General features: G+C 37.8%; 1 protein-coding gene across 1 annotated transcript in view; it reads right to left on the bottom strand.

The window, feature by feature from the left end:
* Window positions 1–995: 995 nt before the first annotated feature.
* The window catches only part of LOC117985801 (homeotic protein labial-like), a 41,099-nt gene continuing 27,827 nt past the window's right edge, over window positions 996–14,267 (bottom strand). Inside the window, exon 2 of the mRNA XM_034972595.2 lies at window positions 996–2,876. Within this exon, the coding sequence (XP_034828486.1) occupies window positions 2,485–2,876 (392 nt within the window). The 3' untranslated portion in view covers window positions 996–2,484. The remainder of the gene's footprint in view (window positions 2,877–14,267) is intronic.

The raw sequence follows: 14,267 nt of genomic DNA on the forward strand, positions 1-14,267 counted from the left end.
TTTATTTTATTTATTTTAATTTTATATTTTACTAGCTTATGCTCGCGACTTCGTCCGCGTGGACCACAAAATTTCAAACCCCTATTTCACCCCCTTAGGGGTTGAATTTTCTAAAATCCTTTCTTAGCGGATGCCTACGACATAATAGCTATCTGCATGCCAAATTTCAGCCCGATCCGTCCAGTAGTTTGAGCTGGGCGTTGATAGATCAGTCAGTCAGTCAGTCAGTCAGTCAGTCACCTTTTCCTTTTATATATTAAGATTTCTTAAAAAAAACGTTCAGGTTACAACTTATGGGTAAGAATAGCAAGAATATAAGAACTTACAAGTAAGTAACAGTTAAATCTAAGGTAAACTGTAAAGTTTTAACGGAATTTGGCCCTTAGGTAGGTACGTATGCAGATGCGTAGCAAAGCTCGCTACTTGAAACGAACATAGGCTACTTCTTATCCCAGATCAAAGAGTTCCCACGGGATTCTCTACTCATGTGCTTAAACCACGCAAACTAAGTCACGGGCGTCGTCTAGTTTAAAATATCATCATGAACAACCCATCGCCGGCTCACTACAGAACACGTTGGCCATAGGTAGTCTACCACGCTGGCCATGTGCGGATTGGTAGACTTCACACACCTTTGTGAATTATGGAGAACTCTCAGGTATGTAGGTTTCCTCTCGATGTTTTCCTTCACCGTTAAAGCAAGTGACATTTAATTACTTAAAACGCACATAACTTTTTAATACTTATATATGATATTTAAAACCATTTGTCAAGTAGAAAAACCTTACTATAAGATGCGTTTGTAAAATTTGAAAATCGATCCTATGGAAAATAAAGAATATAATATAAGTAATTTGTAAAATTGAAACCCTCTCATATAGTTTCATCTGTGGGCACCTAAGTGCCAAATTCACTACGGCCACCTGGCATTCCCCTTTGGTACAAAGATAGTTTGCATCCCCTGGGATGGACATTAAAAAACGTTTGAATTGAAAATAGATATTATAATTAATTTATTGACCAATTTAAAAGTTAATAACTTAACGATACAAAAATTTACACACAACCGTATCTACTGCAACTGATTTTACTTGTACCTATATACATTTTATTTTATTTATTTAGAGATAAATCATAGCATGATACCAGGCCGACTGTTAACTGTACAATAATTACCTATTTACTAGACTATAAAAGCGGGCCATTTTCATTTTATGAAAAAGCGGAAAAAGAAAAACGACTATTATTACAATATACTAATTTTATCCAGGACTTTTCCAACAAAAAGAAAGAAACTTTAGCTCTTTTTTATTTTGAAAATACGTAGCCAAATGGTCTATACATATACAATATATGTTGTAGGTATATATACATACTTCACAAGATTTTCAATTTTCTTGATACAATATTACTCAAGGGTTCTTTTGAAAATGGCCTTTTCTATACAACGTTATATGGCCAGCAGCTAAATAAACATACTTACATAAGTGTATTTTTGATACTTGAAGTCAAGTTATCTAGAGTACTGAATTTTATGTCTCGTAGTAAAATTTATATTCTAAATATTATCTGTCCCGGCTGTAGGTACTCACGCTACAAAACGCTAAAATTTATATTTACAATTATTTTTATCTCAGTCAAATTAAAAAATACCTGTATAAATTATTAACTATATTTTTTTGTGAAATTTATAATTCATCAAACCACAGTGACTTTATTGGTTTGAGCATTATAAATGAAATAATGTCAAGCTAGCTGCTGACCTTACCTAAATAAATAAAGAAAGCTTTGGTTTTATAAAGTCGTAAATAAATATACCTATTTAAGGGCGAAAGAACGTCATTGTTAACAGAATAAACAACTGTAAAAAAAGAATAAATAAAAAATGAGTTATCTAATAAGAAATCGCATAACAATTTACAGTACTTAGGTACGACTAAATTATATTTAACCAATCTTTTAATAAAAAAATAGTCATAGTAAGTCAATAGTAATCTCGAAAACTTTTTGAAGCTCACTAAAAAATTTTACGGATTTTGTATTTTTTATAATTATTTATAGTTTCAATAAAATAACACGTTTATGATATCGATTACTTTTTGCTAGACTTTCAAATCACAAAATCAAAAAGTGTTCCCACGGGATTTTTATAAACCTAAATCCACGCGGATAAAGTCACGGTCATTATCTGTTTAATAAATAAAATCCACACGGAATTTCCACGGGGTTTTCTTTTCAAACTGTTTTGTTTCACATTTTCCAACAGTTAATGATAATAATTTATAGTTCTTGAAATATCATTCATTGATTCCAAATGTTATTTCAAATGTGGGATTTTATTATTCTTTACCAGTGGCCAAAATTTCTAATCGACTAGTAGTTATAAGTACTACCTTTTTAGGTACCTAGTCATTGAAAAATTAAGAAACAAAACAGCTTCGAAACTAGTCTAAACCACAAAAAATAGATAAAGCGGAGCATTATTTAGCTGGACTCCCGGCTGTTTTCATTTGAGCCTATGGTGTTAGGATGAGACGTCGATGGTGCTACTTCCGGAGCTACAATGAGCCCTTCTTTGATCCTCTTCTTCTGCTTCATCCGTCGATTCTGGAACCATATTTTGACTTGCGTCTCATTCAGTTGTAGGGCTGAAGCTATTTCTATCCTCCTCGCTCTGGTGAGGTATTTGTTGAAGTGGAACTCTTTCTCTAGTTCTGTTAGCTGTTTGTTGGTGAAGTTGGTTCTGCCGGTGTTGTTGAGGTTTAGGAGGGGGTTGGCTAGCATCTGGTTTGCGGTTGGGGTGCGTAGGCCGTCTTGTGGACTTCCTAACACTCCTTGTGTCACGAAGTCCGCTGGTGGGATCATCAGTTTGGGTGCTGGAAAGAAAAAAAAAGCATTTTTAGTAAGTAAATAACATGTTTCTACGACCTCCCATAGACAGCAACTTCTCAATAGGTGGCAAGCTCAGCTAGCGCTGGCATCCAGTTACTAACAAAAAACCAGCCAAGTGCGAGTCAGGCTCGCGCACCGAGGATTCCGTACTACAGTGGTATTTTTTCGACATTTTGCGCGATATTTTTTTTTTGTCATGTAACCACGAATCAACGGTTTTAGGATTTTTCCTTTATTTCATGATTATAGGTCAAAGTACCCTACAGGTTTTCTCTATAGACACGACAGACAGACAGACAAACTGACAACAAAGCGATCCTATAAAGGGTTCCGTTTTTCCTTTTGAGGTACGGAACCCTAAAATGTAGGTAATCTTAAATCGTTTGACCATAGCGAAATCTCAATAGCGGTCGGTCCACAAAACATTTTGCTTGAAGAAATATTTGCAGTCACAGGTTTGCTGTCCGTGTGTTTGTTTGTCGAGCCTCACTGCTTACAATATAATCTTTTTACGACACTACAAAGAAATGTCCGTGGGAGCTCGCGTCTCGTGCACAATGACAGGTGTCAATTTTTTCTAATTCCGGGGGGAAAAGATAAAAGATATTTAAATATTGGCTTGTTAAGGTGCGTTTTGTGGAAACAGGCAGTAGTGATTACATAGTTTTGGGCAGAACTGTAGCATCTCAAGATATATATTATTTAAAGTTAGCTTTTTGCTTACGTGAGTTCTTAACTTCTTACAGTCTTAAAACTATTATACTTAAGTAGGTTAGGACTTCGTCCGCGTGGACTACTCAAATTTCAAACCCTTCTTTCACCCCCTTAGGGGTTGAATTTTCAAAAATCCTTTCTTAGCGCATGCCTACGTCATAATAGCTATCTGCATGCCAAACTTCAGCCCAATCAGTCCAGTAGTTTGAGTTGTGCGTTGATAGATCAGCCAGTCAATCAGTCACCTTTTCCTATAATATATTTAGATTTGTCTCATCAACTTGACACTGACTCTGCCGTGCAAATTAAAGTAAATAATGTTTTAACCAACAAGATAAAACTCCTGTCAATAGCACAAATGTGTAGTAGCGGATAACACCTATGCTACGCAGTTCTACACTCTACGTACCGTTTCGGATGCAATAGAAACACAAAAATGGCGCACTTTTATGCTCCTGTTGCACCTCAGACGTTGGGGAGTGTGGACACTTCGTTGGTCCCAGAGGAGGGTTTTCCATTGGCTGGGTGTTCGTGGACAAGTACGGTCCCTTACCCCGGCCACTAGCAAGCATGTACCACCGTCGGGTTTTTAGTCGGTAAGAGTCTGTGCCTCTCCCGGCGCGGTGATATCCATGAGGATTTCCCCACGAAAAAAAAAGGAAAAAAATGGTGGTTGGACGTCAGGTTTATCAAAATTCGTCATTTTGGGTCTCATTTCATTTTTAGTTACGTATAACACTACTAAACATTTTAGTTTAACTGAAGTTAAGTCTTCAAAATCGCACCTTAAGCGTCCGCAGCACTGCACAGGAGTGCTTCGTGGACAACGTGAAGTTTTGAAAGTACTAATCAGTAGGTACCCTTATTATGAATGCGAAAGAGTGTTTGTTTGTTAGTTTGTCCTTGAATCACGTCGCAACGGTGCAAGGGATTGACGTAATTTTTTGCATGTGTATTGTGTATAGATAAAAACCTGGAGAGTGACATAGGGTACTTTTTATCCCGAAAAATCAAAGAGTTCCTACGGGATTTTAAGAACCTAAATTCACGCGAACGAAGTCGCGGGCATCCGCTATATCTATAGCTCATCATAAAATTTTGTATTTACGATTGAACTGAGGTCGACACAATAATGTGCTTCGAAAACTACACCTTAAGTGTCAGTACCCCGCTGCGCAGGAGTGGCTAACCCGCAGTCGCTTCGCAGTAAACGTGAAGTTTTGACGTTCATTATTACGAGTGAACGCTAACTTTTGACTGCGGGGCCATGTTGTGGCGTTTCACTTTTTACGCCATCATCGTCATCATCTCAAGTCTCAACCTATCGCCGGCCTAACTACCACATGAGTAAAATAAAAGTTGGGATTTGAAATGTTAAATTTTATTGCGAACTTGTCTATATAAGTATGTTATTTTTGCAAAAGCTCCTAGAGAGAGGTAGGTAGAGGTACTAGGTATATTTAGGTGATACTGCAGTATCATATCATTATGGTAAGTGGTTTGCACAGCTCCTACGTATCAGTGATATTGGGCCGGCGGCGGCGGCGGCCGGGAGCGGCGCCGGATTACGGGATTACGTATATTGCAACGCTTGTTTGTTCTGTTTTTTAATTTTGGATATTAGGCTTAGAGGCGTTATCGAATGCCTAGATCGATAGTGAGACGTCGGCCGTCTATACGGGGCTCCAGGTTTCGATCCGGGCCACGTAGGACCTCTAACTTTTCAGAGTTATGTGCGTTTTCATCAGTACCCTTGTTATACTACTGATAAGTAATAATAATTAATAATGGCACTGATTCTGAAAATGTGAAAGTCGTGTTCCGTTCCTTTTTTAGCATTAGTAAAAAGAAATGGATGAAGATACTCTAAATTTAATTTAGAGAGAGACTAAAGAATCGGGAATATATTAATTAAATTAACCAATAGATAATCAGCCAATATGTTGATCACCTCTGACAGTATAACCCAAAAGACAGTTTATAAACTAAAACTACTGGTTTTAAACTGAACGATAATTCATAGCATTAAATTAATTTAAATAAATAAAACACCTTTCCAATGAATAATCACACGTATCAAATGTCAACTCCATAGTAAATGGAGATGTCAGCTGTTACATTTTTTTGCTCTGTGTACACCCATTTTTCGGTAAAGAATTTAAGCAAATATGGCGGCGAAACGACAGCAAAAAAACGACGCATCTGCCTCATTGTCCAATTTCGACCAATGACATCCTCTCCCGCTCCCCTAGCTGTCATTTAACTGTCAGACATTCGAATTTGGAATTCAATTTTTTTAATGCATACCATTGTCTGCGCGCCGACGTATCCAATGCGCATCCGTCGTGAAAGAGACGGGTATTTCCAGACTCTATACAGAATTACTGCCATCTCTATCTGCATTTTGTTTTTGGGATACGCTTGCCGCAGTCCGCGTTATATCAATCTTTTTCTGTTTCATATAGGGCGTTGACAATATACATGGCGAGTGTAAGTTCGACAATCGAGCTGATTGAATAAGCGCTAAATAACGTAATTCAGAAGTTATTGATGGCTGCAATGTTATGCCCGCATCGGTCTGTACTCGGTAATATATTATGCATGGGGTAAATAAAGTGCTATTAGTACATGGGGTTGTTCAATTAAGGAATTGGCGTTTGAAATGTACCTAAATGGGAACGGATTGAAAATATGACTGTTTTTTCCATCACTCACTTACCACCAGGTGAGATTGCAGTCAAGGGATAACTTGTATCTGAATAAAAAAAAAAAAAAAAAAACTCATATTTTCAATCCGTTCCCATTTAGGTACATTTAGGTTTATTTTTCCTTAAATAGGTACCTACCTAAATTAGTATTACATATGCGTATTTTTAGGATTATTTGGCGACTTTCAAACGAATCAATCCCTTCGGCGATGTTCCCACTAGATTACAATATGGGGTTTTGCAAGCTATTTTTATTAAAAAAAATTGTAGTCTGTTTTATCGATACCTAATATTGCATATTGCACGGGTTGCAAAGCTGAAGTGGCAATGGGTAGGGCACATAGTTCGTACAAGATAGACGTTGGGGGCTCAAGGTGCTGGAATGGCGACCTCGCACCGGAAGATGCATAGTTAGAAGACCCCCCACTAGGTGGACGGACGACATCAGACGAATCGCAGGGATTCGCTGGATTGAGGTGGGCGCAAGACCGTGGCGTGTGGAAGTCCCTACAAGAGATCTATGTCCAGCAGTGGACGTCTATCGGTTGATGATGATGATGAATATTGCATAATCCATAGCTACTTAGGGTTTGGACGGAAGACGGGGACTCGGAAAGCAAAACCATGCAAGCTACGCAACGCAAACACGGGCGTAATGGATTAGTTGTGTCGCGCCGGCCTTCTGATGTTACAGGCGGACAAACAGACAAACACGCGGCGCCTTTGACGAGGAGCGTTGACGATTGGCCGTGGAGAACAAAATCAGCACCCTTATTATATATATTTTTTTTTTTAAAGAATATTAGCCATTTTTTAAATGACTAATATTCCCCTTTCCTCTCCAATTAAGCGTCAAGCTTGTGCTAGGAGTAGGTACGACAATAGTGCAACGGGCGGGGTTTGAACCGTCGACCTTTCGGTTTTCAGTCCACTCCTATACCGGTTGAGCTATTGAGGCTCTTAAATACGAATATAATAAATGCGAAAGTGTGTTTGTTTGTTGGTTTATTGGTGTTGGTTTGTTGGTTTATCCTTCAATCACGTCGCAACGGTGCAACAGATTGACGTGATTTTTTCATCGGTAGGTATAGATGAAGACCTGGAGAGTGACCTAAAAACCTAATTCTGCCCGCGACTTCGTCCGCGCGGAATTAGGTTTTTAAAAATCCCGCGGAACTCTTTGATTTTCCGGGATAAAAAGTAGCCTATGGCACTCTCCAGGTCTTTATCTATACCCATACAAAAAATCACGTCAATCCGTTGCACCGTTGCGATGTGATTGAAGGACAAACAAACACACTTTCGCATTTATAATAAGGGTACCGATGCACAAGTGTATGCGCATAAAAGGACTGAGGGCTAATTTCCTAACTTAAGGATAGTTATTTTCAACAAACAGGTAAAGTAATATTATAACGTCATATCCAAGTGAAAAAAAAACTTAATATTTTATCTTCTTTTCAAATAAAAAAGATAAAACGTTACGCAAGGCGTACTTAATGCAAATTAGCATTTTTTGTTCGTCTTAGGAATAAATTGTGTGCACTGGCTTAGAAAATTATTGTAAGTAATTATTTCAAGAATTTGCCGAAAAAACTTATAACATAGAGACATGACGTAAGAACTTACCTATTATATTTTAGGTTTAAAAAATCCCGTAGGAACTCTTTGATTTCCTGGGATAAAAAGTAGCCTATGTCCTACACCGGGATGCATGCTATCTCTGTACCATGTCAAAATTGGTTTAACGGATGGGCCGTGAAAGGCTAGCAGACAGACAGACAGACACACTTTCGCATTTATAATATTATAAGCATAGATAAAGAGGTACGCGAGTGCCGTCGAAGGATCGTACCGTCATTATAGGTACAGTGCGACAAGGCTATCTTGGCGCGTGGCGAAAATCGTAACTAACGTTGCCGTTTGTTCTTGTTTGAATAGTCCTAAGCCTTTGTTCTCCAACAGCGCCCCCTGTTAATGTCATTCAAGTGCCAACAGAGCCTTGTCGCACTATATATTTCTCGGGTCACGTGACCAAGAGAGCCTGCTTATATACCTTACTATTTATCTTTATAATAATAACACAACTTTTGAATTACTTAATCTAAAAGTAAACAAATATTAGGACCAAATATTGAATCCATAAACACGAATCCTTGGACCTTGGAGTGGATTTAAAACAAAGAAACGCGACACCGACGCGGCCCGTTGTATAGACTATAGATGTGTAGTCACAAGTCATAGATGAAACAGAAGAGTTTGTCTTTGGTTTTGCGTCACTGTCAATATTAGCATAGGCTTGCGTGCGCGCATGCCGACCATTTGACGAGTTTGTTTCCATTATAAGTAACTTGAGATATCTTTTTTATAGACGTAAGAGCTGATGTAATGAAAGACAGATCGACAGATGCCCAAGACAATTAAATTTTTCGGGATGAAAGTAAACAAAAGTTTATTAGGATCTTAGTAATCCTTTCACAAAACATTGGTCCAACCTGCATCGGTACGATAATAACACCTTTACTTAGATTAGTTTATTTTTAAATTGTTAGCTCCATTTTTTTTTAACTTTATTTTTTTTACATTTATATTGTTAGTAAATTCAATTCTAATATTTAATGTAATCTGCTCCATATTGTGTGTATATTGTTATGGGTTGTAACTTGTTTTGTCATTGCCTGAAATAAAATTATTTTATTTATTTATTTATTTATTATTTATTTTATTAATAAAATTATTAGTAGGTATATCCCGTGACCTTTGTTTCTTATAGGGTGGTTGGCTTTTGATTAAAATAAATAAATAAAGGTTTATACAGCTCACAAAACAATACAAGAAAAAAATATAACAAAATGTTAAAAATTACAAAACTTAAACTAGATAAACTTAAAACTACGAACTAGAAAGTACAAAAAACAAAAATGATGTCTTGTCTTGTCTCAAAAGAGTAAATTAATAAAGACATCAAAAAGCTAAATAAATTGGTCAACATTCATAAAACGTGGATTTGTTCAAGCATTGGTAACGACATGGTAAGGACTATTACAACTGGTTCGAGAAAAAAAATGGCGGATTTTCACGGTAAACTCACGGTCCCGGCTTTTTTTCTCTAGACAATGGAAACAGAGTGCGCATTGCGCAAACAGACGGACAGACAAACAGTCGGCGTGTGTGATGTGCCAACGGGTTGGAGCTGATGCTTTGCGAGTCAACACGGCTTGTTTGCGCAAGGGATCTATGCGGGCTAGTTTTGATCTTGCTCAAACTTTTTGTTAAAACTTTAACCGCGATGACAGAGTGAGATCTATAGAGTGCCCTCTGACTAAGCTTAGACTTATGACATAGTTAAAACAAGACAGAGCTATATCTCTCACATAAATTGTCTCGTTTTAACTCAATCTTAAATCTGAGCAACTTCAAAGTGCGCGCTATAGATCTCAGCCTAAATGCTTAGGTGGAAGAAGCGGCGGAATAACCAGCTCTTAGTTTATAAGATGTGTTGTGTGGCACAGTTTGGTAAATGAACGTCTTTTCTTTCTTTCTTTCTTTTTTTAGAAATTGGACGACAGAATGGAGCCCGTCTAATTAAATGTGTCCAATAAAACAAATTAATTTTCGCTGACCGGCAGTTCCAACAATTAATATAAACGTTGCAGTGTAACATATTGTCACTTTTGGGGTCCGAAAGGATTAGCTCTGCGAGGGATGGACATTAACTACTTATACTTACAACTAGCGTATGCTCGCGACTTCTTCCGCGTGGACTGCACAAATTTCAAACCCCTATTTCACCCCCTTAGAGGTTGAATTTTCAAAAATCCTTTGTTAGCGTATGCCTGCTTTATAATAGCTATCTGCGTGCCCAGCCCGGTCCGTGCAGTAGGTAGTTTGAGCTGTGATATATCAGTATGAGATAGATCAGTCAGTCAGTCAGTCACCTTTTCCTTTTATATATTTAGATTAAGATTCAGTACATTTCGCGACAGGTTGAGATGACAATCAGGGTGTGAGTTGGAGGGAAAGGGACGCCCCGAACCCCGACCTGTCGCGTACTTTACCTACTAGTATTAATAAAATTTTCGTTAGTTAGGTAACTTGAGAAAATTATGGCATGCAGCAGGTTTTTTTTTACAATCCTTCACCGTTAAAGCGAGTAGGTATTTAATTGCACAACGTAGGTATTTCTCATAACCGATATCAAAAAGTTTGGTTTGGAGAATAGGTTATTTATATAAGCACACACTCACACACGCATACACACACACACACACAATCATATACACACTGTTGTAATTTTATTTTATTATTGTATATACCTACATTTATTCTAACTCTATTCTGTTAAAATAGTTTAATTATAATTTTAAGTAATCTCTTTTGGCCTTCTGTTATACCTAGATTTAAATTTAAATAATAATTATGTATTTACGCTGTTGATTACTTTCAAATAAACAAAATAAAATAAAAAAATAAAAATAAAATATTTATACAAAAAGTAACTGACTGACTAACATATCAAAATGGGCTTGGCAACTTGAAGTTTTGACTCACTAAGACATCCCAACGGTATTTTTAATATTTAAATCCATGCGGACGTAGTTGCGGCAAAAAGGTATAAATCTACGTGAAAGGGCGTCGGTAAAAGCTTATCATCTCATATTATTATAAGCAAGGGTACATCTACCGAAGAAGCACATATTCTGCGTAAATATAAAAGCGTGATATTTTTTCTGTGCGGCGGTGGTGATCCGTCACCCTGTCTGTCGACTGGCGAGTAATGCCGGGATGAAATTATTAATACTTTGCTGCAGCCACTCTGCACCCTCCCCTGCCTCCCTTCTTTACCCCCTTGGACTACGTCACGAATTTGCTCGTACCTAATACAATACCTACTAGCTAATGCCCGCGGCTTTTGTCTGTGATTTTAGATTTTAGGTTTCTTACAAATCCCTTGTAAACTCGATTTTCTCCGATAAAAAGTAATCTATCTACCAACATCAGAATAAAAGCTGTCTATAACTTTTTTTTTTTTTTTTAATTCAGATACAAGTTAGCCCTTGACTGCAATCTCACCTGACGGTAAGTGACGATGCAGTCTAAGGTGGGAGCGGGCTAACCTGGAAGGAGTATGGCAGTTTTTACTAAACCCATACACCTTTGGTTTCTACACGGCATCGTACCGGAACGCTAAATCGCTTGGCGGCACGGCTTTGCCGGTAGGGTGGTAACTAGCCACGGCCGAGGCCTCCCACCAGACCAGACCAGAAATTTAGAAATTAAAATTTAACTTTTGTTATTCAGTATTTAATATAAAAATTATAAAAGTAAGGCTCGCGCAACGAGCGTTCCGTACTACAGTCGTATTTTTCAACATTTTGCAGGATAATTAAAAAACTATGATGCATGAAAATAAATAAAAAAATATGATACCCCACTTGATATAGTTATCTTACTTCGAAAATTGAAAATACTAATTATTATTTCATGACCACAATTAAATATTTTTTGTGTGATGTAACCAGAAATTCACGGTTTTCAGATTTTTCCCCGAGTGTCTGCTTTAAGACTTCTACCTGCCAAATTTCATAATTCTAGGTCACGGGAAGTACCCTGTAGGTTTCTTGACAGACCGACAGACAGACAACAAAGTGATCCTATAAGGGTTCCGTTTTTTCTTTTGAGGTACGGAACCCTAAAAAGGTAAAAAAGGTCCCTCGCGTTTCATAAATCGTCAATTTTGGTACCTACTCTTCAGTTAATGTGTACCAATCTACCCTAATGCTAATCATGTTTGCAGCACGAATCATCTCTACGGCTACACAGTACAATGGATCTCATAATTTTAGACATCGACGCGCGCTATTTTACTGCATTTGAGATTACTGCCCAAAAAGGTTACAGTGTAATGTTTCAGGGTTCATGTATGTAGGTATGTATGTGAGTTTCTTTGTTCCACCAAAACTTCTAAGTTCTGAAGAGATTTTGAAAAGAGCAACCGCCGAGTTTCTTGCTGGTTCTTCTCGGTACGAACGGCATTCCGGACCAGTGGTAAATTAAACTAGTTAACGATTCAAAAGCACTTGTAATAAGTCTACTTGCATAAAATAAATTCTATTCTATTCTATTGTGGGGTATTGTTAGAATCCTTACATCATCTCAGTAATCCCAAATGACACTGTTTTGCACAACAGGAAAAGATGACTGACTGATCTATTAACGCACAGCTCAAACTACTGGACGGATCGGGCTGAAATTTGGCATGCAGATAGCTTTTATATGACGTACACATCCGTTAAGAAAGGATTTTTAAAAATCCAATCCCTAAAGGGGTAAAACAGGGGTGTGAAATTTGTGAAAGTTTGCGTGTGTGTTTATGTGTTAGTTACTCTTTCACGCAAAAACTACTGTAGGATTTGGCTGTGGAATGGAGATAGCTTATACCACTATTTAACACATAGGCTAATTATTTTTAATCAAAAAGTTCTCGCGGGATTAAAAAAAACCTATGTATGTATAACGAACGACGCGAACGAAGTCGCGGGTACCATCTTGTACAGTCTGCAACTATGACCATAGAACAGAGAATAAATAAGTACCTACAGTAGGTACACGGCAGAAAATAATGTACATCGGCCTTTAGAATGAGATTTCGGCTTTGTAGAACGTTGTTTCTTTCACTCATACCTATGTGACGTTTTGTCGGTCTCAACGACAGAGACAATGCTCTACAAAACCGCTATCTCTTTCTAAAGGTTAGAGGTTAGAGCCTCAATAGCTCAACGGGTAAAGGAGTGGACTGAAAACCGAAAGGTCGACGGTTCAAACCCCGCCCGTTGCACTATTGTCGTACCTACTCCTAGCACAAGCCTGACGCTTAGTTGGAGAGGAAAGGGGAATATTAGTCGACTATACATTATTTTCTACCGTGTACTGTATCTGTTTATCTATCAGAATTGAGTAGGAAAAAAGGAGTATTAGCATAGTTTCAATGTTATTAACGCACTATAAATTCACGTAAACTAAAACCGATGTCGGTTTCAAAAGTTTATTTGTTGTTAATGCAAAAAATGCAATTTATTAAGATGTAGCGTCCAAAACCACTGACAAGCAAAGCGAAAACAATATACAGAGTGGTCAACGTGTCAATCAAGTTACGTCATTCAATCTTCACACTTATTGTGAAGGTGTTAAAGTCGACAATGGCGTGGAAGCCACATCTCCTATGTTCAAGAAGGGGATGAAAGCACAAAGCCCCTCGAGAGGCATCCATCGTCCGTGACGCCTCTGGAGTCTGGTGGGATGAACTTTGTATACTGTTCCGGACAATAGCGGGATGAGGAATTATTTATACGCTCTTTTATCCTGAATTCAGAAATAAAGTAGGTAAATGTAAGTCCCGCAAATCGCTAATACGCGTGGCCGCCAGTTTATAATAATAATAGAATAGAATATGTTTCATTCAAGTAAACTTTTGCTTAAGAATTGTCAGGTAGTTTTAATTTACCACTTTCCAAATTTTCAGTGACTAGACTGAAGTTTCGAGCTGATGGTATATTTTTACTTAAATATACGTCAAATGACGTCATTTCGATGTTAATGAGATATGGTTCCAGCGCAGTAGGAATATGCGGGACTTATATCTACCTATTATTATTATTTCAAACCGTGCATATCTACCTATATTAAGGAAAAGCTGACTGACTGACTGAACTATCAACGCACAGCTCAAACCACTGGACGGATCTGGCTGAAATTTTGCATGCAGATATCTGCGGGCGTGGTCAAATGTTTAAAACCCTTTACATTTTGGTAGTAAGTAGCTACCTTTCATCATGATCAACCTTACCGGCCCACTACTGAGCACGGGTCTCCTCTCAGAGTGAGAAGGGCTTAGGCCATAGTCAGCCACGCTTTCTCAATCACAGACATGCAGGTTTCCTCACGATGTCTTCA

The sequence above is a fragment of the Maniola hyperantus genome, chromosome 10 (genome assembly GCF_902806685.2).
Source record: "Maniola hyperantus chromosome 10, iAphHyp1.2, whole genome shotgun sequence".
NCBI lineage: Eukaryota > Metazoa > Arthropoda > Insecta > Lepidoptera > Nymphalidae > Maniola > Maniola hyperantus.